Source organism: Castor canadensis, chromosome 11 (genome assembly GCF_047511655.1).
Source record: "Castor canadensis chromosome 11, mCasCan1.hap1v2, whole genome shotgun sequence".
NCBI lineage: Eukaryota > Metazoa > Chordata > Mammalia > Rodentia > Castoridae > Castor > Castor canadensis.
Window position 1 is genome coordinate 15488180 of NC_133396.1, and position 27835 is coordinate 15516014.

General features: G+C 37.5%; 1 protein-coding gene and 2 non-coding genes across 4 annotated transcripts in view; 1 reads left to right on the top strand and 2 right to left on the bottom strand.

The window, feature by feature from the left end:
• Positions 1–1988: 1988 nt before the first annotated feature.
• Smurf2 (SMAD specific E3 ubiquitin protein ligase 2) overlaps positions 1989–27835 on the bottom strand; it is a 102663-nt gene continuing 76816 nt past the window's right edge. The window contains exons 10-19 of one of the 2 annotated variants that reach the window (XM_074045452.1): positions 27502–27660; positions 20662–20857; positions 19223–19326; positions 16326–16440; positions 14024–14202; positions 12701–12838; positions 10385–10505; positions 7039–7240; positions 5643–5718; positions 1989–5403 (exon numbers count right to left, since the gene is read on the bottom strand). In XM_074045452.1, coding sequence (XP_073901553.1) covers positions 5304–5403; positions 5643–5718; positions 7039–7240; positions 10385–10505; positions 12701–12838; positions 14024–14202; positions 16326–16440; positions 19223–19326; positions 20662–20857; positions 27502–27660 — 1390 coding nt within the window. In that variant the 3' untranslated portion in view covers positions 1989–5303. The remainder of the gene's footprint in view (positions 5404–5642; positions 5719–7038; positions 7241–10384; positions 10506–12700; positions 12839–14023; positions 14203–16325; positions 16441–19222; positions 19327–20661; positions 20858–27501; positions 27661–27835) is intronic. The other variant, XM_074045451.1, reaches the window with a different exon arrangement.
• Positions 17282–17392, bottom strand: LOC141414320 (U6 spliceosomal RNA). Its single transcript, XR_012439380.1, has one exon. It is a non-coding gene; the product is annotated as a U6 spliceosomal RNA (small nuclear RNA).
• On the top strand, positions 20265–20395 carry LOC141414493 (small nucleolar RNA SNORA51). Its single transcript, XR_012439520.1, has one exon. It is a non-coding gene; the product is annotated as a small nucleolar RNA SNORA51 (small nucleolar RNA).

Here is a 27835-nt window from a genome sequence, read left to right on the forward strand (position 1 = left end):
CACCAACTCCACCTCTGACATGGGGAATATAAGAAAAGATAGCCCAGGCTGCTCAGGAGAGGGGTCTACCATGGTGAGGAAGCTTCAGTGAAGGCCAGGAGCTAGAAGAAAGCTTGAGAGCAATTGAGGACGTGGGGCCCTTGCTCACCAAAGCAGGGATGAGCAGAGGGTACCACAACAGGAGGAGGCTCTCAGAAGGGCATTCCACAGTAGCACCAGGAGGAGCTTATGAGTGGTGAGAAGCAGAAGGGGGTAGATCTGACAGTCTTGGAAAGACTAGGCAGCTGCCATCAACTGCTCTGGTCCCAAGGGCTACGCTCTTGGAATGGCAGCTGACTGACAGCAGGTTAGGCCATCAGGCAAAGATCCCTTTGCTCCTGGAGCAAAACCAATTTTTTGTCTTTTTCATCTAGGACTTGTAGATCTGCTGAGGTGGGGTCTTTATTCAAGTGCTTCCACCATAACCAACTTCTTTGCTATATGCAAATTGAGTTTTCAATACCTTGGTTTTTTGTTTTTGTTTTGAGTATCTTGTTTTAATTTGGGCTTTACTAAGACAAAGTATAAGCATTACCTTTCCAGTTCAGTTTTTCAACACCATGGAAGCTATGGGCCTAGCAGCTAGTGAGAGCCTGGCACCCAGAAGTACAGTAAGTTTTGGTTTTGTCTTATTGGAGACAGAGTTTTGATACTTAACCCAGGCTAGCCTCAAACTTGATGTCTTCCTCCTGCCTCAGCCTCCTGAATGCTGGGATTACAGATGTATACCACCATGTCCAGCTTTTCTTTCTTTTTTTTTTTTTTTTTTTTTTTTTTTAACGGCACCAAGGTTTGAACTCAGGGCCTCATGTTTGCTAAGCAGGCGCTTACTGCTTGAACCACAACACCAGCTTGCTTTTTTTTTTTTTTTTTAAGTAAATATTTGTTGATGTTTGGTTTTGAGCCAGGGTTTCACTGTGTAGCTGTAGTTGACCTTGAACTCACCATGATTCTTCTGCCTCAGCCTCTGGAGTGTCGGGATTACAGGTGTGTACCACTACCCTTGGCAGGGCAATACCTTTTAAATAAAATTTAGACTGGTTTGTCTGGTTTGCTAAAGGTGTTAACATTGGGAGGTAGGCCTGTGTGTAATTTCCCTATCTATCCTATTCCAAAGTTCCTGTCACCCTGCTGGATTATCCCATTGCAAGAATCTGGCATAGAAAGCATAAAGAAAGAAAGGTTGTGTTGAACATGGTTAACCTTTATAAGTAACACAGGGACAAACTTCAGGGCTGCCACACAACAGAAAAACTGCCAAACACGATAGCCAAATAAATTTTTGGATAATCTGTGGACTATTATAATACCCAGAACCTTAATGTACTAAAACTTTACATATTTTAGATAAAACCAATAAACATGGCAATGTGAGATAAAAAGAATATTAAAAAGTACAGTGTGCTCACCTTAGGACACACCACTGCTACTTCCACTGCAATTCTCAGACATCTGGTTCTGTTGTAGCCTACGCTGTGTGGAGACTCACACAGACCACATTCTGGATGGATGAAGAATAAACCACACGCATGCCTCCTCCACCTATGTATTTAGCTGGACTTTCATCCACTAGCACTTGCAAAGTTTTGAGTCATAAACCTTAAAAAGTCCATGCTTCTCTCCATTTCATTTTGAGGATTTTCCTGCTCAACACCAAGGCAGGCTGGCAAATGTGAGGCTCCTTCCTCCAGACCTGACAGATCTGGTTACAGATTGGTTTCAGGACCATATCACTTCCTCAATGAACCCAGACCAGTCTCAAAAATCACACATACACAGCACCAGGCTGCCATGGCAGGATAAAACAGCACCTTTCTGCTCTGCCTGAGCTTTCTGAAGCTCTGCAGTGGGAAGGAAGGTGTGTATTCTTCTCCTTTAATAACTCATGCTGTCGTCCTTTGAAGAACCAATCATAATTTTTTTCGAAAAAATTCATTACGAACTCAATATTCTTCAAAAACTTGGATGCTGTGGCAGTGCAAACAGCATTCATTTTATTGCTCAACTTCGGCATGGGCACATACATAGTTAATTTTTAAAAACCATCTATACAGATGTTATTGATAAAGCTCATGTAAGAACTGAGTGAAAATACAAAGAATATCAAAGCTAAAGCACTCTGTAATAAATACAAATCCAACAAAAATGATAAAACTTTGTGTTTTTAAAGTCAGTTTGAGAAAACAAAGACTATTACATAAAGTGAACTAATTACATCTAGAAATGAAACAACTCAGCATTTGGTACAATCATCTTCCTAACATGACCGTTAAATACCACGAGTGGCACCCGTTGACAGGAAGCTGCAGTTTAGAGGCAAGCAAAAGCAGCTGCTCCAGCAAACTGAAGAAGCTAGAGCACCAGTGCCATCAGCCCAATGCACCAGAAGCTCCAAGGCGATTTAGTGTTGTAAAGTAAAACAAATTCATCGTAGTTAAGAGAAACTTGTTCTCTCAACTGTAAATGCAAGAAAGGAAAAAAAAAAAAAAAAAGACTTGGTAAAAATATCCAACAAACTCTGTGCAAAACAAAATGTACACTCTAAACAACACTATTTTAAAACTCTACACCAAGAATTAAGGCCCTCTGACTGAGAACTCACTCTGTAGTGCATATGAGCTCTACGAAGTAATTGCTGTCCATAACTAAGCATTCATGATGGGATAATAGGGTAAGGTGACATCACATCTCTGAAATAACACAGCTAGAGGAAGGGTGAGAAAAAACCCAGGTAAGAGTGACATGTGGAAATATAAATATTCACATTAAACAAGAGGTGCAAGTCAATGACATTGGGGGTTTGTTTGCTTAGCACCTATTGGGAGTACTGGGGAACAGTTTTGAGGCTGAAATCGAATTCATGCTTTCAAATATCGTGTTGGTGACACCACAGGCGTATGTAGCATTCGTTCTTTCTTTTAAAGCTCTGTTAAGTCATTACTGTAAAGTCGAAGGCACTCAGAAAGCGATGGTGTCTGTCTGCTTCACACTGCACGCTGAAACAATGGATAGCAGCATTTCATTATTTCTGCATCCCTATTGGTTATGGTTTCTACAGTGTTCAGCGTGTACTTACTTTGTACTGAAAGATTTTCAGAGTAGGCACAATTACACACTGTACTAGTGCTTTACTATAGAACAGAGATGGACCTGCAACCAACAAGGTGATAACACAAAATCTGAAGCATGCTTTTCTGTACATTTCAAAATCTTCAGTACAACTAAGAATGCAGTAGGAAAACCACAAAGTGTTTAGGAAGAAGAAAGTAGGTGTACGCTTGTCACCATTGCACAGTTGTAAGTATGACTAGCTTACTTGTGTAGTGGTCCAATTTGTCCAATTTGGCCAAACTACATTAAAATACTTAGAAACTACAAAAGTAGTTCTCAACTTAAAAAAAAAAAAAAAAAAAAAGCAGCAAAGTCCTCCTGCCCTTTGTCCTACCCATTCCACACCCATCCCACCTACCACATGAAAGCTTACTTAGAATTCCAATACAGAAACGACAAAGACAGCTGCCGCTCTGCGCATGGGGCCGGGCAGCGGCTCAAGGCTCCTGTGCAACCACCAGCAAGGCCTTCCTGCCCCTCTGCGCCTCCTTGACCCCTGCTCCTCAGGCACCTCTCAGGAGCCCTCTGGCTTCACAGAACACAGACTGAAACTCTCTCCTTATATGAAAGAGAGCACAAAGGACCTCAGTTTTTACTTGATAATTACACTGCAAACTTTAAACAAACTGTCAGAATTTCACATGAATATTTTTTGATAGTGCATATTTTTTTGATGGTTGAATTTAAAAATCCATGTGTGGTTTTATATTTTTCCAATTCCTCACCCCACAGTTCTGGTTAGTTTCTGGATCACAGGACATGCCACACACCATGAAAGCTCAATACCAATGCTTGGAAATCAGATGTGGATTTTCAGCACTGAGGGAACTAGCACACGCTTCCAAATGAGCTCTTCAGCTTTAAAATGATTTGTACCATAGAGTTAAAGTCACTCTTTTTAAGGCAGGGTCTCCCAGGCTGGTCCCAATTAATTATGAGCCCAAGCTGAATTCAAACTCCAGGTCTTCCTGCCTCAGCTTCCCAAGTGCTGGGGTAACAAATGTAAGCCACCAAGCCTGGTTTCACTTTTTTTTTCTAGTAATCACATTCTCTACCCACATCCAGTTCATCTTGTGAGGTAAAAGCTTGCTAAATAATCTTTAGAGCGAAAGTTTTGCTTCCTCATAATTTTAGTCAATTAAAATCATGAACAGCTAAACAAAGCTTCAGGATGGCTTACTTAATAGAAACTTACACTGTTATTAAAATATAAATTAGTTACACTTATTAGGGACTTTGGTTTATAGACAAGCTGACCCAGCAGAGAATGAAGATCCCATCCCATCCACATGTTCTGAGAAGCTATAAAAACGCAGTATTTCTATTTAAGATGAAAAGTAAATCCAAAATACCTGATTGTATTGATTCAAGATAAAAACATTAGGCTTTTTAAAAAGTCTTCTTAAAAACAGGGAGCCCCTGAACACATCTTACCATAGCAAATGAACTAGTAAGTTTAAACTAAACAGTTGCATTAAGAATTTGATAACCAAAATTATAAAGTTGTATTTCCAAGAAATTCCTGCTTGAAAACTATAAAAACAACCAGTTAGGCTAGATTGAAATGCACAATGCAAAATATAACGCTCTGCTATAGAAAGACATAATTAAGCATATAAATAGCTTAATTTCTTAAAGATAATTCTTCTTTTAGCCAGTTGTTTACAAAGATAGAATAATTGAAAATAACTTTATTATTATTATTATTATTTTTTTTACAAAGAACAAGTACAAGGGCTGTTCAAAATCATGTATTCAATCAAAATGAAATGTGACTTGTACCGACTGCTGGAGTTGTCTTGATGTGTAAGAGGCTTGAAATCTGTGAAGCAATTTGAATAGATTACCTTTTATAAAAATAGTAGTAGTCTTTAAGAGTAGAATACTGCCTAACTCTGGAAATGCAGGAAAAGTCAGCATTCTTTAGGTTCAAGATATTAATTTTAAATAGCAGCTGAATGTGTCCTCATGGCAAAGCATAAAGACCTTTTTTTCCTTGAAAAGGAATTTCAAAATTGTCCTTTCCCCTCACAGTGTCCTAAAACTTAAAGGGCAGGGGGTGTTTTCCCGTATTTCAGCATTCTTTGAAACTGCTCAAAGAGGGCTATCGGTCGGGGGTATAAATAGAGTTCTAGGTAGGCCCTTGAAGTCCATCATTCCACAGCAAATCCACATGTTTCTTCAATGGCTGTTAGCAGCTTTTCGTAGAGCTTTTCATAGCTCTCATAGGGTGGAATGTCAATGCGATTGAAGCTGTGAAGAAGCAAATCAGATTTTACACCATTCATTCAAAATAAGTAAACTGGCCTGGCAAGTATGTTTATTTATACAGCCATATCACTGGTGTTTCTCTAAAGTAGAGACTGCCATTTGGGGTTCTCCTACCAATTTCTAAATAGTCTTAATTACTAGCAAGAACAATAAATGAAAAGTCAACCCTGGAACTAACACCTACCTACATAGACAGACGTAAAGCTACAAAAATAACTCACCAAGTGTGGGCTTTTGGCAGGTTGTTCGTACAGGCATCAATCTGGTGTATGGTAAAGAGCCGTGGGCCTGCGGCACCTGCCAAGGAAGGAAAAGTGGGACAAATCACCATAGGTGCATGTATGCATCTCCAAAATCTTGTAATAAAACTAGTACATAAACCACAGGATCCAAGGATAGAGAAATGCTCTAAATCCCCACATGCTACTTCAGGAGGGCACAAAAGAATCTGGGCTTTGAAAGCTAGAACAGACCTTGAATAAGACTGGATGCCTTGATATGTTAGCATATTTTATATTTCAACTTGAGAAAAAGTTCAGAACCAAAGTCATTTTGCCAACTGATCAATATTTCAAAAGAATGACAAGAAAATTGGGCAAATCCAAGATAACATACACATTTTTGTTTTGTTTTAACACAGTCTTGCTATGTGCCTACGTTGGCTTCAGCCTTTTGATCCTTCTGCCTCAGCCTCTTGAGTGCTGGGATGACAGGGGTGCACCACTTTGCCTAAAATACACATTCTAAAATAATGACAACCTAATGCAAATTTAGATTTCATGACTCAAACTGGGCTGAGAACAGAGCTTAGCAGTCTACAGGACAAACTTCAGTTACTACAGAAGCCCTATACAACACATGGAGGAGAAACACAACTTCAAGCTCTTGAGACAGCTCAACTGAGGTTTTGCACATGGACTTTGAACACTTGCACTGTGGCCATCCCACTCTTGCTTGTGAACTGCCCTCACAACCAGCAGCTTTGAAATGAAGGGCTTAAGAGGCAAATGAAGCTCCTGCCACCCAGTGAAGCACCACAGTCACTAGCAACAATACCAACTCATCAAAAGCTTAAACAGTTTATTCCACTGAAAGTAAATCCTAATAATGGAGTATGGTTATAAATCAGTGGTCTGAAACCATGTACTAATTAAAGTGTTCTGACCAAACAGATGGCTTCCACAACTCATGCTGCCTTTTTTTGTTAAAAGACAATCAACAGTCGAGGGGAGAGGCATCCCAGGTGGGTAAATGTTTTGCCACACTGAGATGTGGACATGGAAGTAGACAACTTCTCCTACGTGGAAGTACAACAGAATTAAAAGTAAGGTGACCAGAAAATGAAAGTCACAGCATCACCACATACAGTCCAGTCTAACATGTGGCACTCACTAACTCACTACAATCACAGAGAACCCTGCAGAAAATGCTCTTGGGAGGGGAACAAGAAAAGGAAGGAGAAGAAGGTATCATGACGTAAGAATTACAGGTAACAAACAGACTGAAAAGAATCTGTTTGTAAGAACATGGTTTGTAAAATAACTGTGTAAACCAAACACTGTCACCCTGCCTGCATTCTGGAAGATCTGAGGCCCGTCTGTCCCTCTGGTGTTTTACCTTGCAGCGCCTTGAAGCCCTGCAGAGGCACTCTAGATGATCCTGTTACAAACTGAAGTAATCGTGCACGTCGCTCCTCATCAAAAAACTCCACAGCTTTCCAGAACCACTTGACGACGTTGCTGTCTGGTGTGCAGTGTTTTAACCGGGTGTTTACCTTCCAGTCACTGACATCTATCTTTCCAAGTCCACAAATAATGAGCTGTTAAAACATTGTACAAATGGTGAGCCATGGGATACCAAAGCTATGTCCCAAATTCCTCAAAACACAACTTTAGATAAGCAGTATGGTTCTCACTGGTGGTGCTTATCAAAATCACCCATAAAACATCTCAAAATATTCTATTTTGAGATTCTATGCTCAAGAGACTTTAATTCTGTACATATGGGTGACAATCAAGATCTGATTTTAAAAACTCCAGAGGAATCTACTGAGGGCAGGCTTCCTCCTCAGTGTCTGAGAACCACCACTGCCATGGACTTGACAAGAAAAGAATTGTGAAAACGCCACAAATTTCACAATAGAATTCTAATTTTTTTAATGGATAGAAATTGAGACTCAGAGAATAAATACAGTCTATATGTGTCTTCCTCAAACCCACATCACATTATATTGGTTTTAACACTATTAGCTTTGTGATTTAGGCAATTGAGTTCCTTCTCTTGGCCAGCCCTTTCCTCTGCTGGAATATGGCTCTTATCTCTATTATACTACATCCCAAGAAAGTGACTCAGTACACAGCAACTCAAGAAATTTGTGCACAGCTAGTAGTAACTCAAGCAGTAAGAGTGCCTGCCTAGCAAGCATGAGGCACTGAGTTCAAACCCCAGTGCTGCCAAAAAAAAAAAAAGTGTGCTGAACATTGATATAAGTGATTACTATACCTTAACATCAAAATTATACTAAAATATGAATTATATGAACACATTGGTACAGAGCTCTACTTGACATCCTGATGCGAGGCCTTTATTGATGAACTGCATAAAATCATTTTGGTATTACTAATAAATACATCTCTTTAAGGGTCTAATTCTTATCATGCTAATCTAACACGTTTATAACAGTGAATTACGATAGTGTACAGTATAAAACATAATGTAACTTGTATATCCCAGACCCTTACATAATTAATTTAATCCAGCATAACATTAAAATAACATACATATATTTTTCTTAAACCTTTTAGAATTTTTTTTTTTTTGGTATTGGAGTTTGAGGCTCTACACTTAAGAGCCTCTCCACCAGCTCTTTTTTGTGATGGGTTTTTTTTTCAAGATAGGGTCTTGAAAACCTAAATAGATCTGGTATCCCAACTTCATGTGAAAGTTCTCCCCAATCAATCTACAGAGTCAATGCAATTCTAGTAAAAATTTCAATTGGTTATTTTGGGAACTTTTTAAGTTGATTCTGCAGAAGACTAAGAATAATTTTATTCTTGATATTCTTAGTCGGAAGAAAAACAGGTACAGGGACTTTTCTACCAAATGTCAGTACTATAATAATTAAGATTCAGTGTCTTAAGCCAGGCTTCAGTGGCTCATGCTTACAATTATGGCTCCTTAGGAGGCTAAGATTGGAAGGATTGAGGTTTGAGGCCAGCCCAGGCAAATGGTTCAAGAGATTCCCATCTCCACAGTAGCCTGACCAAAATGGACTGGAGGTGTGACTCAGGCCGTAGAGTGCCTGCTTTGCAAGGGCAAAGCAATGAGTTCAAGCCCTAATCCCCTTTCCCCACAAAGACAAAAGATTTACTGTCTAAATATCTATACTTAGTATAGGATTGATGTACTAACCCATGAAACACACTAACGGACTTAAAATCATATTCACATGTTTGAAATAGAGTAAGAGGCATGACTAATAACTAAAGGAAGAATTCAGAGTCAAATCATTATATAGGAAAAATGAAATTGTGTCCTTACCAAACAAATATTCCAGTGGATTAGAGACCTAAATGCAAAAGACAACTATAAAACCTGAGAGATTTGTTCTAAACTAAGACCGACTTAAAAAAAAAGAAAAGAAAAAAAAAAAAAAAGATAGGGGCTTGAGAACTGTTTGCTCAAGCTGGCTTCAAACCGAGATCCTCTTGATCTCTGCCTCCTGAGTAGCTAGGATTACAGACATGACCACCAGCACTCAGCTTTAATGATTTTATATCAGTAGATACCATATAGTAAATCCTGACCCTACTGAGTAAAACTACCAACAAAGCTTCTATAGGCTCTGAATCTAAGCCACACTGAACTGAGCAAAGGGCCCTTAAATGGGTCACAGATGCATTCAGAACACAAACGACATCTTTTCTTTAAAGGAGTGGCAATTATAAGGCAAACTTTCATTGACTATGTAAACAGATGAAAAAAAAAAAAGATCCTATATCTCAACTTTAGCTGTGCTGTTATGTGTTCCTCCTCCTGGCTGCCTTCTGGCCATTTCACTATGAATAATTCACAAAAGGAATGACATAAACCAATCTTTTTAGATTTGTTTGCTAATAGGTCAGTTTATAGAAGTTAGAAAGGACACCAAAATTAACGTATAAAATCATATTTTAAATTATTTGTAGAACATCAAATCCTAACCACCAAATAAATTTGGGATGTTGGTAGAATAAAACCATATTTTGTTTTGTTTTTCTTGGTGGTACTGAGGTTTGAACTCAGGGTTTCACACTTGCTAGGCAAGTGATCTTACTGCTTGAGCCACTCCACTAGTCCTTTTTTATACTGGTATTTTCGAGATAGGTTCTTGAGAATTATTTGCCTGGGCTGGCCTTGAACCTAGGATTCTAGGTGTGAGCCACTGGCAACCAGCTATTGTTCTATGGGTTTCACTCTTTGTTTTTTTTGAAATAGGGTCTTGCTATGTAGCCCAGGCTGGCCTTGAACTTTTGGCCCTCTTATCTCAGCCTCTTGGGCATTGTTTTATAGAAATGTGCCACCACACACAGAAAAACTTCATTAATTTTTCAAATAAGTTCAGTAGAAAATCCAGATGTATTTGCTAAAGGTCTTAGCTATAAAACCAGATCTGAGGTGCTTTACAAACTAGCTTTAAATGGAAATTAAAGGAATAAACAAAACCCTGGGAGAATACACACACAAGACATGAAAGCTGTTTAAGAGAACAATAAGGAAACATAAATTAAGAATGTCAGAATGTAAGAGAATGCTTACTCACAAAAATTCTAAAACATAAGACTGCCCCTGTAAATAAGAATTCTCATGAACTAAAAAACTATGAAAACCTTAGAAATACAGCTTTTCTCTAAAACTAAGTAAGAAAACAATTCCCCATCTTTCCTTAGTAGGCTAGATGATGTGGTAACATTAATGCACTGACCTCTAACTCCTTCTCATCAAATGTCTTCAGCAGATGCTGTGGAATGACTTCATTAAATCCTTTCTGCAGAGCCAGGAATTGAGCCTCAATGCCTCGTAGGAATCTCCAGTTCACATAGAGCCTGTAAACATTGCACAGGGATTTCACATGATCACATCTACTTCGATAAGGTAATTACTACAAATTTCCACTTTAGCAACATTGCACTTTACAACTATCTAGCATCAAGAATTTAGTTTACTGGGACTGGGACTAGGGCTGGTATAGCATTTGCCTAGCATGCACAAGGCCCTGGATTCTATCTCCAGTCCAACAAAAATAAACAAACCAACAAACAAATAAATAAAATTAAAAAAAAAAATCACATCAGAAAAAATTCAGTTTAGTCTAATTTCTAAAACAGTCTCAAACTAAGCTGTGAGACAGTTAAATGCAGATAAAAAGTTGTTGTTAAACTTCCAACAACAAAAGCAGCATCAATAAGAAACTCTTTAAATCAGAAAGTCTACCAGAACTTAGATGGGTCTGAGGTTAAAATTCTGTGGCCTGGGGGAGACTGAGGTGGAAGGGGGCCAAAACAACATATACACATGTAAGTAAATGTAAAAATGATAAAATAAAATTAAGCAAAACAAAAAATTCTGTGGGCTGGAATATAGTTCAGTAGTATAATGTGTGTTTAGCATATGAAAGATCCTAGGTTCAATCTCTATCACCAAACTAAACTTATAGCATACATGCCAATAATCAGAATAAAAAGCCCATTCACTCCACAAAAAAAAAAAAAAAAAAAAAAAAAAGACCATTTTTCTGGCTTAACTTGAAAATATCCTGGGAATGTGTTGGGTATTTTATTTATATATGGGGGAGGACCATAGGGGAAAAGGTTGAGAACCCTCATATCCAAAATGAGAAAAAATAGTAAAAGACAATATAGCAAGCACTTTTTGGTGGTATTTTTGGGTTTTTTGGCAGGACTAGGGTTTGAACTCAGGGCCTCATGCTTGATAGGCAGGAGCTCTACCACTTGAACCATTCCACCAGCTAGTAAGCACTTTTTGAATAAATGTATCTTTTTTCTGTTCCTCTTTTTATTTCGAGACAGGGTCTCACTATGTAGCCATGGCCTCACCCTTTAGAGTGCTGGGATCTCTTGTGCTTAGACTGGAACTTATAATCTCTAAATGAACTGCTTTTATTGACCTGTCTACCTGGAAAAACTGCTCCATCTCAGACATCTTGGAACTACTCATCTGTCAAATTTGTTATCAACATTTCTTTCTCAGTTCTCTACTTTAACAGATTATTTAACACTGTTGCTTACTGGTTTAAAGGGATAGCAAAAACTGCACAGTTGTCAGTTCCACACTTGTAGTTGGCCAGGGCTTGTACTGTATGGATCCATAAACACGCGTGAACAATGGAGAGAGTGGATGTAGGACTAAGGGGTGCACCCTGGAGAGTGAGACTGAGGAAGTTCCCGGAAGTGTAATATGCTCTTGTTATATGCACAAAGAAAAGCCACACATGAACTACAGAGGCAGAGTGAAGCCCAGGTCCTTCATTTGCCCTCTTTGGCCCCGCTATCCGCAGGCCCCACTCCACCCCTATACCTGGGCAAGCATGATAATTGGTACGCAGCATTCCTGAACATCTTCCATACAGTTATAAAGCAATACAGACTTTGTCCCTGCGATAATTCACTAGGAATTTGCTTTTTAAACTTGATAATGGATGCAGTTTTTTTTTAAACCACATAATTTTAGATGTAAATAATCATTTTACTCTAAAAATATTTTTGTAGTTAATTTTTACAAGTAATATTTAGCTGAACATCCTTATCTGTATTTGTTTAATTATATGTGTGTTTCTGCAGAAGAGTTCTAAAAACTGAGCTGCTAGTTAAAGGACATGTTTACATTTTGGAGGGGTTTTTTGGGTTTTTTTTTGGTAGGACTGGCATTTAAACTCAGGGCCCACTGCTTGAGCCACACCTCCAGTCCATTTTGCTGTGGTTGTTTGGAGATGGGCCTCGTGAACTATTTGTGCTGGCTGGCCTTGAACTGAAATCCTTCTGATCTCAGTTCCTGATCTCAGGATTACAGCTGTGAGCCACCATTGCCTGGCTCAAGTTCTTTTTTTTAAGGCAAGGTCTCACTACATAGCCCAGACTGGCCTTGAAATAAGAGATCCTCCTGATTCAGCCTCCTGTGCTGGAATCACAGGTGTGTATTCCCACACTTGACTCATGTTCATTTTTAGCTATTATCAAACTGCTTTCCAAAAAAGCAACCTTGAGAATGTAGAAGTGTTTACCTGACATATTCTTTTTTATTTTCTTCAGTAACAGGGATACTTTTACCATTTGGCTTAAGTTCATGCTGGATAATTTCACCATATGCGTTATGTTCAACACAGAAGGTATGGTCCAAAACACCTGTAGTATCATTCTCACTAAAGAGGAAACAGATAAAGATACATAACTGAGAACAAATATTACAGGTGTATTAATTGGTAAATTATGCAGCTAAGTTAGTATTATGTCTAATGCTGCCATACTACCTTTTCTTGGGCAAAAAAGTCAAAAAGCTTTAACCTTCATGAACAGGTAACACTTCACTTCCATAGTAATGAGAATGAACCCTGGACAAAGCAGGACTTTGCCAGAACTATAGGATAGGAAAGTTTCAGTTATGTTTGACATTCAGATAAAAGGCCCTAACTGAATCTGGGTATCCTTAAATGACCTAAAGTCTGATCCCCAAAGTGAAAATGACCTGTGCATTTTGTGAAACTAAGAATTGCTGGTAATCTTCCTAAACAAAATTAGTTATTACCTTAAATAGAAGTAGTTGTCACTTTAAAAGTATGGTTCCAACAATCACTACTTCATTAAAAAGCAATGGAAATCTGCTATTCTAACTGCTGCATTTGCATCACATTGAGGAAATCATGACATACAGTACTTTTTAAATCAAAATACACAGACTGAGCATCCCTAATCTGAAAATCTAAAAACCAAAATGTCGCAAAATCCAAAACCTTTTCAGTACTGACATGACATCACAGTCAGAAAACTCCACCTCTTGACCTCATATGATGAGTCGAAGTCAAAGTGCAGGCACTGGGCTGGCAGAGTGGCTCAAGTGGTAGAGTGCCTGCCTAGCAAGTGTGATACCCTGAGTTCAAGCCCCAGTACCATTAAAAGGAAAAAAACAAAAAACTGTAGGCACAATAAAAATATTGCATAAAATTTATGTGTGTTTGAAAGATACGTGAATTTGTATTTAGACTTAGGTTTCACCCCTAGGATATGGGTGTATATAAATATTCCAAAATCTGAAAAAAAAAATAAATAAAAATGTGAAGTACTTGTAGTCCCCAAGGACTTCAGATAAGAGATGCTCAATGTGCACTAGATTTCCTTTTCAAAGTGATGGCACTTGCTAACTTTAAGGAATTTGGAATGTACAAGAAAGCAGCAGAAAGGGGAAAAGTCTTAAGTGGTCCTAAGCATTCACATAACTGTACTCTGATATTTTCACAAATATTTTTAGATTTTTTAAAAAATATCTTGAAATGTATTTCCTTACATTCAGACATTAACTATAACAAACAGATAAAGGACTCAATACATACAGTATCCACACCAAACTGTTATGAAGATCTGGGTCAACTAATTCCATGTCATCCAAAGTAATGCACTTCCCAAGCAGCTGTTTATAAAAAGGCAAGGTGAAACCACCATCAATATAATGTCCATGAAACACAGCCATTCCCATTATCCGTCCAACGAAATGGAAATATGATAAATGTTCCTAAAATTGAAAACAGTTAAAAAAAATGCTCAAGTAAGAAACTATCCAGGAAGCTTTTGATGAAAAGCAAATATTAAGCAACACGGAGCTACTGCTTCTTTTCTTTTGTTTTTTAAGACAGGCTCACTAATAGCCCAGGCTAATCTGGAACTTGCTATTTATCCCAGGCTGTCCTCAAATTCACAATTTTCCTGTGTCAGTCTCCTGAGAGCTGGGATTACAGGCATGAGCCATCACAGCCAGCTAGTTATTTTGGTAAGTATCAAATTTGTACTCTACCACTATTTAAGTAGAATAGGCTATCATATCAAAAGTTCAATAATCCTTAGGAAGTGTTTCAATAGGGTATGTCAAGATTTTCTACATCACTGTGAAATAATATGCTACACATGTTACTCTTTTCAAAGGGTAAAAGCACTTTACGAAAATTATGTTTTAGAAATTAGTCCAAATTACAGTCTTACTGCAGCTTCATTAAACTATTTGCAGACCCTGGTCTCTCTCTTCTCACCTCATATATTTGATTTTTTTCATCACAGATGGTTTTGTTCACTGAATATTTGTATTTTAAATTTATTTCACTCTATATTTAACAAATAAGTAAGTTCATCTTTAAACCTTTTCTTTTCTTTCTGCAGTACTGGGAATTGAAGTCAGGCCTCAAGCTTGCTGAATAAGCATTCATTTGAACTACAATATTTGGCTTATTTTTTAGATAGGGTCTTGAGCTTTTGCCTGGGGTCAGCCTTGGACCTGATCCTCCCACCTCCAATCTTCTACCTCCAAGTAGCTGGGATTAGAGGCATGTATCACCACATCCAGCTTGTTTTTTGAGGTAGGATCTCATTAACTCTTTGCCCTCTCCATACTTCCAATCTCTGCCTCCCAAGGAGCTGGGATTATTGATATGCACCACAACACCTGACCCTGGCCTTACTCTTGCCAGACAGGCACTCTATCACTTGAGCCACTATCAGCCCTTTTTGCTTTATTTTATGAATAGGGTCTTGTTTTTATGCCCATGCTGCCTGCACCACAAGTTCTCCTATTTACACTTCTTAAGTAGCTGGGGTGACAGCTTTTTATTGGTTGAGATGGGGTCTAGCTAACTGTTTGCTCTGGTTGGCCTCAAACCACAATCCTCCAATCTATGTCTCCTGAGTAGCTAGGATTACAGGTGTGAACCACCTCAACTGGCCCTCTCTTTCATCTTAAAATTAGTTTTAATTTCTTTTTAAAAGTATACATGCTCATTATAAAATATTTATATTAAAATATAGACAAACAAAAAAAATGAAAATAACCCATCGTATGGTGTAGATAGAGCCTTTCAAAGTTCACACTTACACATATTTACCATACTTGTGTCATACTACTGTGCAAACTTCTTTCCACATAATGTATTAGAACACATTATTATTTTAGTGCCTACACAGGCACTTGTATGAAAAGATAACAGATTTAATTCAAAAGCAGTAATTAACAACTGCTATTTTTTTCTGAAGTACTTAATAATGTCTAATACAGTTAGAAAAGTATTGCACTGTACTCAATACTTAATTTACAGGGTCCTACTTAATGCATAACTCTTTTCTGAAACACAAACTCTATTATTTTTAGCAAGTATAAAATGGAGGCTTAAGTCCATGACCTTGCCCAAAGTCACAGAGCTAGTAAATGGTAAGATCAGGATATGATTCCATGTCTTTCCAATTCTATAATCTATTTTTCTGGTTTTTAATATTTTAAAACAGAGGCCTGCCCAGGCTGACCTCAAACTTACAATCTTCTTGCCTCAGTATTGTCTCCTAAATACAGGGATTACAGGCATGTTCCACCATGCCCTGCTTGAGAATCTAAGCTCCTAACCATTTGTTATTTTGGCTTATGTCATAATTTAATCAATTACATCCTCCCTCATGTGGACAATTGTGTGTTTCCAAGTGGAGCTATCATAAATAATAAACATCCATGTGCCCAAATTGTTGTGTATATCCATGATCATTTACTTGAGTCAATTTTCTAGAAGAGGAAATGTGAGTGAAAGGGTATGATTAGGGTAATTCCTGTATAATAAATGACACCTAAAAGGTGAAAAGCACCATCACAACTACAAATCATACCGGATTAACTGCAGAATCAGGATTAATTTGCAATGTATAGATGTCATCTCTTGAATACTGAAAGAGGCCATAGTATGGATTCAACATTTCATGTGAGAGGAGATATAACCATTCCCTAGAAAACAAAATATGATTAAGGAATTTTTGTTAAAAATTCTTAAGATATATTTGTTAATTCGCTTTAACAAAGATTTTTTTTTAACAGTACTGAGTTTTGAACCCAGGGCCTCAAGCACTCTACCACTTAAGCCACACCCCAGTCTAAAGAATTTGCTAAACTAGTAAAATGAAATAAAATGCTAACATTAGTAATGTAAGATCACATACATTAGAAAAATCTACCCTGTTCAAGCAGCAAACAGAAGCTTTTATTATGCTGAAGTCACCGTCCACTCAATTTTGGGCAACTTCATTATGCTTTAGTAATAGAGTATAAAGGTATTATCTAGCAGGTCAGCTACTCATGAGATGCTGTAGCCCAGCAATGTGTTACTTTAAATGCTACATAAATTTGGAGTCCATGATAAATACACAAGGAAAAGAAGAATATGGTTTTATTTCAAAACATCCATGTCATCTAGACTCTCATGGTTCACTCTCATCTGAGCAGGTTTAAAATAGTTTATACAGATAAATAATATAACACTAATTTACTCTTTCGGACAAGGGACTGTTTTGTTGTTGGTGTTGCTTTGGTGACAAAATTTCATTACCCATTTCATCAGTGGTAATGATTAAAATCAAACATGCTCAGAGTCTAACGCAGTTGACATAGGTATGCACACAAGGGCTGGCCTACATTTCTGAACATATTTATTTCTCTTTCCATTCTATGCCTTTCCTTTTTTTTGGTGATACTAGGGATTGAACCCAGGGCCTCCCACTTTACCACTTGAGCCATGCCCCTAGGCCTTTTGTTTTATTTATTCTTTTTGCAAGCTCTTTCTGAGATTTTTAAAAATATGAAACATTTCATAAATTTGCATGTCATCCTTGCACAGGGGTAATGCTAATGTTTTCTGTATCGTTTCAACCAAAGTGAATACTTACTTCGTTTTTGAGATAGTATCTCATTAACTTTGCCTGGAGATCCTACAGCTTTCACCTCCTAAATCATTGCAATTATAGGTGTACGCCATCATGCCTGGCATTCCGTATCATTTCTTGGATTTCAAGTGTATATCAATGTTTTAAAAACTTCACAATAAATAGTACTATCAACTTATTAAATCTTTTATATATTTCAAAGTATAAAAGATAACTTGGCTGGATGTCAGTTGCTCATGCCTATAATCCTAGCTACTCGAGAGAGAGATCAGGTTCCAGGTCAAAGCAAATAATAATAATAATAATAATACCTAACACAAAAAAGGGCTGGCAAAGTGGCTCAAGTGGTAGAGCACCTACCTAACAAGCATAGGCCCTGAGTTTAAGCCCCAGAACTGGAGGAAGGAAGGGAAGGAGAGAAAAAGGAAGGGGAAAAAAAGAGGGGAGGGAGGAGGGAAGGGAGGGAATGGGAGAGAGAAAGAATAAAACAAAATTTGTTATTCATCCTGATGAATATGAAATAAAATCCAGGGAAAATTATTTGAACAAAGTATTTTGATACTATGGATTAGTTTGAATAATATTACTACTTAAAGGAAAACGTTTTAAAATTCTATGTGATGGGGTCTAAATCAAATTACTATCATACTTGAAAAGTCACTCTAGAGAGTAAAGTGGTGTCCTCTGCAGTTGCAGCACACAGAGCACTCGCCCAATGTGTCTTCCATGCTTTAGATGTCTGTGTGCATCTGTTTCTTTAAAGAAAAGCCAAATTTTTGTTTTATTTTCCCAAGTTTTTAGAATATGCATAAGAGTAGAATTATTTTGGAGCTCTACTACAGAATAAAGTTCAGAAAAAACAGTTCACTGCCATATCTATTTATTTTAATCAAACCTTGATAGTAGTAAGGTTAAAAAAATATTTAAAGATGAATATGCTGTATACATAGATTCCATTCAATTTAGGGTGGATTTGGAACAGGGGAAGCAGAGTTAAAATGATAGTCCTTAGAACATTTCAATTTAGAGCTACAGTATTTCTCCTGCATTTACATAAAGTGAACTATGCCCCCCCCCAAATTTAATAGTATATATACTCTCAGAAATAAATCAATTGGCTGGCAATACAGCTTAGTGGATTGATAACTTGCCTAGCCCAAAGCCCTGTATTTGATCCTCAGCACCACAGGAGAAAAAGGCAAAGAAAAATCAATTGGATTTCATGTATAATTATGAACGTAGCAGAAACATCATGTCTTGGGCCAGCAGAGTGGCTCAAGCAGTAAGAGCATCTGCCTAGCAAGTGTGAAGCCCCAAGTTCAAACCCCAGTACCACAAAAACAAAACAAAAAAACCCCCACATACCATGTCTTCTATATTGAAACATTCTAAGGATCATCACAAGACATATATGTGCATGTACACACATGCTTGGTTAGCAAGGTTAAAAGAAACAACACAGCAATGCAAGCAAAAGGAAACAGCATTCAGTTTAAAATTACATATCATTAAAGTCTCAAGATTGTTCCTGACAATGTAAGGCAGAGGAAATAATGTGAACTGAGGAATGGAGATGGTGAAAATGTAAGGCCTGCAACTCCTACCAACAATCCGTTAAAGGTTGTGGCTAGTTTTCAGAAAATCTCATTGAGTTATATGATCCATGAGGAAGTATGAAAATACTCTTCTGGTATCAATACTGCTCTAATCTTAATAAAATATATTGATTAGGATTTCCTCTGTGTTGCAAACAATAGGAAATATTATACTAGAAAATAAATGTTCATAAGAAAGTTACAACACGAGAAATAACTTAAATTTATGCCATTAACTGACAAGTAAGGCATTACCTGGCAACTCCTCCATAGTCAAGGCCTTCTTCACCCCGAAATTTTATCATTAATCGCTTCCAGAGATCTTTTGGTCTCATTTTCATGACCTGTCGATATGACTCCTGAAAATAAATTTAATATTCTATTATTATCAGGTGCTTTTAGCCTATTATTTAAATTCTCCCTCCCAAAAGACTCACAAAGCTAATTTAAATCCACTGATTCTGGGAACAGATTCCAAACCTTGTGGAACTTTTAAAAGTAAAATGGATACAATTTATTCCTATTGAAAGCAACCCATTTGATAAATATATTAAAAGCCTCCAAAGTGCAAAACTACATATTTTAGTTCTATGAACCATAGTAATAGTTCTACTCACATTAAAATCAGAATTTGGTAGAGGTAGTAAATTTTTAAGTTTATTGACCTAACTTTAAGTCACAGGCACCAGGAGAAAGTAAATGTAAAAGAAAACAAATTTCAAAAGAACATAGGAAAAATAAAAACGAACATAGGGAGTGGCTCAAGTGGTAGAGAGCCTGCCTAACAAGCATAAGGCCCTGAGTTCAAACCCCATACTGCAAAATGAACAAAAAAATAGGTAAAATCATTAATATGACATTCATTACATAGACAACTTTGTACCATTTAAAAATACAAATGACTACAATTAAAATATGCTAACAAAAATAGTGATCAGAAAGAAAAATTCAAATGACTGACTACAAAGTCAGAACATCTCTGAGAGAAAAAAGTTCATCCTTTGGGAAAAGGATTATCAGGCCCTTTATACAAGGTATCCTGTATAAGAATCCTCTAACGAGGGAGAAATGCCTGCCTTTGACCTCTACACCTTTTATGCAAGAACTATGAAGCCAACATTAGGTCTATAATCCAAAGGTAAAAGTATATGCCAGAAAGGAAGATTTTTCAATAAATTAAGAAAGCAGTCCAACAGTGATGAAACAAGATAATTTTTTAACTTAATAATCCCTTTCCTTTCAGAAAAACTATAAAGGGATGGATTTAGTATTTGTGATGTTTTAAAATTCACTACCAGGCCTCCTGGTGCTTACCACAGGCTGCTCTTACACTGACTGTACAGAAAGAAGGAGGCAAAGTAAACCTACTCCATTTACACCTCAGCTCAGGCCCTGTGTCTGACCCATACTGTGTATGTGGAGACATGGGGCAAAATAAATAATAAATAAATAAATAAATAAAATTCACTAACAAATAAGTATCTGCATTGGAGAGATCAAGCTGAGCCAATCACACACCTAGTACTCTTTATCCCATTAAGAGCTTATTTTTATATGCTGAGTCTGAGCCTTTGCTTCCCATAATAAGAAATTAATGAGAACCCTCTCACTGTAAAGAGATACGAGTTCTCAAAGAGTATTTTTGGAAAAGACTTTAATTTTCTTCTATTCTAAAATAAGATTTATAAATTTACCTCAAAAATCTCTTCCCTGGAAACCTCAATGCGGCAGTGACCCGCCTGAGGCTGTTGCTGGGAAAGTTCTTGCCGTAAGATTTTTAGTTTCTGAACCAGATCTCGCTTGTACCTTGGCACAGTTAGACATTCTGTGTCATCAGGACATAACGACACCACTTGCTGTTGCTGTTGGTCTTTCAACTGGTTCTGCCGACTGGAAGTAAGCAGAACTGTTATTATGAAAATATTTTAAATAAAAAGACTGCAAGTACACAATTTAAAATAGCATTAAGCCAGGCACTGGTGACTCACACCTCCTAGCTACTTGGGAAGCAGAGATCAGGAGGATCATGGTTCCAGGCCAGCTAGGCAAAAAAAATCCTCCCCAAAACTGAAACCCTATCTCAAAAATACCCAACACAAAAGGGCTGGCAGGATGTCTGAAATGGTAGAGTCCCTGCCTAGCAAGTGTGAGATACTGAGTTCAAACCCCAATACCACCAAAAGAGAAAGGACAGGAAAAGAAAAGGAAAGTAATTCTTACCAACCAGGCCAAATTTATGCCTAAAACATGCAACCATACAGAGAAATTATGGGCTAGAGTGCCTGCCTAGCAAGTACACAAGGCTGTGAGTTCAAACCCTAGTAGTGAAAAAAAAAAAAAAAAAAAAAAAAAGATTGTAATAGGAAAAGGCTTGCCAGGATCTGGTGGGTCACGCCTGTAATCCTAGCAACTCAGGAGGCAGAAATCAGGAGCATCAGGGTTCGAAGCCAGTCGGGGCAAATAGTTCCAGAGACCCTATCTCAAAAATAGGGCTGGTGGAGTGGCTCAAGGTGAAGGCCCTGAGTTCAAGCCCCAGTATGACCAAAAAAAAAAAAAAAAAGGAAAAGGCTTAAAGATGAAGGACAAAACTGGAATAGCAAAAACTCCTTCCTTCGGGATGGATTTGGCCATCCTGGAGCTATTATTTCTGATGGATTAGGGGGAAAAAAATCCAACTCCCCAGTGAATCAGCCTGCCTCTTCAGCTATGCTCAGTTGTAAGGGCCATTACATAAGCTGATGCCAGGGCTAGCCAGGAAACTGTGGGTATGCCAATCTGCTATCTGTTAAGGCCTCTGACAACATCCAAAGACCTTAGCAAGCAATTATATGATTTTCTTGGAAAAAAGTGAAACTGACAAGCAGAGAAAACATTCAAATTGTAAGCCTTTGCCCATAGGCATCTTAGTGGGGGGCGGGGAACTTTAAAAATGTAAGGTAGAATTTCTACAACACCAGTCAAAGGAAGGGAAATAATTAGTGTTAAAAAGATGAAAACAGGAAAGGGGGGAAAGAAAACACAAGCCTCTACAGTTAGGCTAGCTGGGTCAGATCCCAGCACCTGCACTTTTATGGACCTCAGGACAAGTTACATAAGTGTGTGAGGCTCCATTTTCATATTAGTGAAAGGGAGCTAGCCTAGGATCGCAATGCAGACATCATAAGACAATGACTAATCAGGCTTCAGAGCACAGTAAGTGGAGTAAATGGCAGTTACTTTAACCACTATTATGTAACTACTCGGTTAAAATTCCATAAAGCATGCTTTTCAAGCAAGGGAAATGAAATAAACTGGCTAAAAATGATTTCTTCGAAGAATATGTTTCCTTGGTCAAGTGATTTATTGAACTCTAATGGCATTGTTTTGCCCTGTCATTGATAAGTTATATGCTGAGGCCTCTTGGAGCTGTGCAGTCTTCAGCACATCAAAAAAACATCCCTTTGAAAAGCATAATACCAATAGTATCGCAGCAGGCTGGACTTCGGAGGTGAAAACTGAGGGACATTAAAATATCTGCATGACATGGGGTTTGAAAGTAAATGGATGCAACTGGAGGACATCATGTTAAGTAAAGTAAGCCAGGGTCAGAAAGACAAAGGCCATGTGTTTTCTCTTATACATGGAAGTTAGAGCCAAAAGATAAACACGTACACAAAAACAAGCATGACCATACACAAAACTCATATGTAGAACAGATTTGTAATAGTGGAACTTGGGGAAAGAGGGAAAGGAAAAGAGAAAGAACATCAGTAATATCAAAAAACATAACATGTAAAGGTAGAGGATATAAGGATGTGTACTGAAAGCTGTTGAAAAATGGGAGGTGGGAGGTAAAGAGATAAGGAAGAGTAATGGAAGGAGTTAAATGGACCAAAATAAAGTATACTCACAGTGGGCATACATTGAGACACCCCTTTTAATATCAACTTAAATATTAATAACGAAAGACAGGACTGTAAAATAGATAACAGTATGGGGAGGTACAAGTGGGAGGGGTAGGGGGAATGGTGGACATTAAAGTGAGGATGTATGGTTGATGGACTTCATATACCTATATGAAATAGAGCAAAGAAACCTCTTGCAATTACTCTAAGTGGGGCACGGAGGGGGCTGAAGGGGAGAGACACAATGAGGTGATGTAACTAATGCACAATAAAAATCTAATCAGAACTGTCTACAACATAACTTGCCCCACCACATTTTTTTTTTCTGGTCTGGGCAACCACTTTCTATACAATAGCATTGCGATCAGCACTTTCTCATTTCCTACATGCTGAAACAGGAAAAAACTAAAACTCAAAGTAATCTACAAATGTTTGTCAAGATTGTGAAGGCTATATAACAATATAATGGATAAATCATTGCTCCCTAAAACTCATACTAAGGGTAAAACTAATTTCACTGATTTATAATTAGGTTGATAATATCACAATTTTTAATTCAGTAACATTTTTTGCCAAAAAAATTCCACAGAAAAATAAAAACCATATTAGATTTACTGAAGGTAACAATCTACTTAACAGTTCATAGACATAGGAAACTTGTTTAATACCCACTTAAAACACACCTCCAAATTTTAAAATCTTTAAAAATAAAAGGTATTAACTGAAAAAAAGACTTCTACCCGACATATCCTGAGATACATATGGATTTAATAAATCAACAAATTTTATAATTACTGCTATATGAACATCTTTTTATTTATGTTCTGATGGCACTGGGGTTTGAACTCAAGGCCTGATGCTTGCTAGGCAGAAGGCGCTTTATCACTTGAGCCACTCTGCCAGCTGAACATTTTTAAAAGTGCAACTTGACATTAAAATTTTTCTTACCTCAATGTAATAAATCTACTTTCACATATGAATTAGGTTATATATTACATATCTGATTAAAAACTAACTCCTTTATCACTTCTAAGTTAATTTGTGATGGAAACTTTAATGCTGTGAATAATTTTCACCTAATATAATATGAATATAAACCTCAGGGAAGACTTTATCAGAGACATTACTGAAGACACTGATAGAGTTCTGAAGTCCTGTCCTTAAGATAAATAACAAATATACAAATGCTTGAGTTTTGTTATTGTCATTTGTTTGAGCAATGCTATGTAGCCCAGGCTAGCCTCAAACTCCATCCTTCGATCCTTCTGTCTCAACCTCCCATCTGCTGGGATTACAGATGTATGCTATTACACCCAACACGAGGTCCTTTTCTTCTTCTTCTTCTTCTTCTTTTTTTTTTTTTTTTTTTTGTGGCAGTACTAGGGTTTGAACTCAGAGTAAGTGTTCTACCATATACCCCAGCCCAGTCCTCTTCTTATTCTGATTTTTCCCCCTTAATTCATTAAGCAGAATATTAAGTGGCAAAAACAGTAGGTGCTAAGGAAGGGCAGCTGTAAAATGTTTCCTATGAAATAATTTTTTGAAAAATCAAATTATTTGAATCCAGAAATAGTTTTTATGACATTGTGGCTAGCAGTTAAACCAAGCCCCTTAGAGAATTTTGGTTTTGTTTTTTTAAACAGCACATTCACCCCCTCAGTTATATTTCTATCCTCCCATCCTCACATCCCCACCAGTCCTCTTTTTAAGTAACTCAAAAGTCTAGTGAGGGGAAGCAGGAAGGTAACAATCATGAAGCACAGACTAAAACCAAAGCTCTCCACAGAGAGCTTCAGCATCTCACATATTCTTCATCTCCCCAAACCCCATTTACTTTCCACTATGTGCCACTTACACACAAGTAAAGGTCAGATGGATTAAGAGTTTAAAACACAAAGCTATCAATTATTAAAAAATTAATCTACAACTGAGCATGGTGATACATGACTACAATCCCAGCACTTCGGTGCGTGAGGAAGGAGGATTTCAAATTTAAGGCAAACCTGAACTACATAGTGAGAACCTGTCTCAAAAAAAATTATAATTCACATTTTGAAATGTAAAAAATACACTAGGACTATAAATATGGCTAAGTGGTATAGTGCCTGCTTTACAAATGTGAAGCACAAAACAAAACACAACAAACAAATACAAAAACTTAGTTAAAAGGCATAGTTTGTCAGGCACCTGTGGTTCGTGCCTGTAATCCTAGCTACTTGGGAGGCTGAGATCAGGAGGATCGTAATTTGAGGCCAGCCCAGCAAATAGTTCACAAGACCCCCTGCCCCAATCTCCAAAATAACCAGAGCAAAATGGACTGGAGGTGTGGCTCAAGCAGAAAAGTGCCTGCTCTGCAAGCACAAAGCACTGAGTTCAAACTCCAATCTTATCCTACCCCCCCCCAAAAAAAGAATATATTAGGAAAGTTAGTAAAGGATACAAACAATTCATTTAAGAGTTGACAGAACTGATCAATAGCAACAAACCAATGAAAACTTAGTTGTTCAATCTCAATAGACAAAAGTCAAAAGATGTGAAGAGGACTTTCACATAAAAAGGAAACCCAGGGAGGTTGAGATGGGAAGATCAAGGTTTGAGGCCAGTCCTGCCTGCCCGCGCCCCCCCCCGCCAAAAAAAATTTTTTTTAATTAGTGAAAAAGACTCTATTTGAAAAAACAAGCCAGGTAGTAGCACATATCTGTAACCCCAGCTATACATGTGTAAGAGGATTGCAGTCTGAGGCTGACCCTAGGCAAAAGTGCAAGTGTTTCCCTACCTGAAAAACAAACAAAAGCAAAAAAGGCTTGATGTGTGGCTCAAGTGTACAGCACTGTCTTAGCAAGCCCTGATTTCAAACTCCAATATCACACACACACACACACACACACACACACACACACACACAAAAGAAACCCAAATGGCCAATAACACTATGAAAAGGTGCTTACCACATTAACAATTTACCATTAAAAGTATCATCAGACTGACATTTAGGTGGGAGGGACACTGAAAAAAATTTCTTTAATACAGTCCACCCAGAAATAAAATGCACAGCACAGAACACAGAGCCTCATGGAAAAGACAGCAAGATGGTCAGGAGGTAGAAGACAAAAACAAGAGGAACTTTTATGTTAGTGCCATTACTAGGGTCTACATAGGAAAGGCAAGGCCAGGCAGGGCAAACAGATTGACTAATAAAAGTTAAAAGTCCAACAATACCAAGTACTGACAAGGTTCTAGCACAAGGTTCACGCACGGCTAGTAAAAGACTAAGGTGACATAGCTACACTAAAAAAGGTATATTAAAGTTGAAGATAAAAATATTTTATGATGTTACAATTCCAAAACTAGGCAAGTACCCCAGAGCAGTGTTACTCAAAGGGCAGGCTGAGGGCCCCGCTTATTTTGCTACCTAAGCTGTAGATCCTAATACACACGGACTGTACTCTCCTGTATTTCCTCAAGAGCTATCACCTTGTTAGGCTCTCAAATACTTGTGAATTTCACTTATAACCTATCCATAATAAATTAAAATTTATTGAGATGAGACTGCCATGATAATTATACATATTCAAAGATGGCACCAAAGAAATACATTTTAAATGTTTTCTTCTGTTATTCTAAACAATTGGTAGGCAGTTCTAATTTAAAAATTTTTGCTTTTTTAATCTAGCTCCAAAAAGATTAATGAAACAAGAATATTTTCTGAGGTCATCCTAAACTATATTACTTTGTTTTAACATTCCAATATTGTAGTAAGTACTTCACTTTTGAGTACTATTATGCATGATAATAAAAGAGGAAGGCAGAGCAGGTAGTATGATTTATTTAGAGATGCTGGAGTGAATTATCCTAAGATCACAGAGAACACTGTTCTCCAGATTCTAAGGCCAAAAACCTTGTTGTGATACCACTGTGAAAGTATTTTAGCCAAATTGTTAAAAAAGACATTTTGCTACTTTGCTTGGTAATAGTTTCCTTTCCTCTTTTCCTTCTCTCCCTACTCCCTCAGAAGGCAATGCCAGTAAGTAATAAAGTCAGGGAAAAAACTAGCTAGAGAGAAAAGAAAAGCAAAGGATAAAAATAATACACAAGTAATGCTTAGCATAGTGGTTAACAGTAGACTAAGACATGGTGTCTGGCTATGAAACTGCACTTGACTACTTCCTACCAGGCAACCTAGAGAAAGTCAACCTTTATGCCTCAGTTTCCTCATCCATGAAAATAGCAGTAATTACCTTCAGAGTTTTCCTGAGGATGAAATCACTAATGTATGAAAGTACAAAGAACAACACTTGGTAAACAATAAGTGCTGTGTTGGCCAGTAATACTGGTTGTGTTGCAATGGCAACAAAAAATTAGCCTGTTTAATCTTAAATTTTGCTTTTGCCTATGGAAAAGCACTCTCACCTGAGCAGTTTCAATACATACCCTTTTACTAACATTTCAGAACCAACTCCTACTTAAGCATAGTGGTATTAAAATTCTCATATGTCAGAGTAAAATTTGTCACACTCTTACATAAAATTTGGTCAATAAAAGTATATTATAAATTAAAGAGGACAGTCTTTCACATGTATTATCAAAAGCACCTATCAATTCCCTCTTTTCAGACTGATATTTTAACAGGTACTATTTCAAAAAACTTACTTTAAAACTAAATGCAAGTTAGCAGAGAGCCGAGGATCTGTAAATTGTGTTGTTCTGTTGTTATGGTCAACGAAATAAACTCTGCCTGTTGCGGTATTACGGATCTCCCATCCAGGAGGCAAAGGACCAAGCTCTTCACAATTGATGTTGCTAAGATCCCTGCAAAAACAAATATAAAATAAAAAATACCTCATTGCTGGGCCTGCTGAACCAAGCAAGTGTAAATGACACAGAACAATTCCATGAAGTCTGAGAAAATGTATTGTTTCAGAAACTTGAGATGTTCAGCTGGAATCTTTAATTCCCAATGGCTTATTAAACTTGCATATTCCAA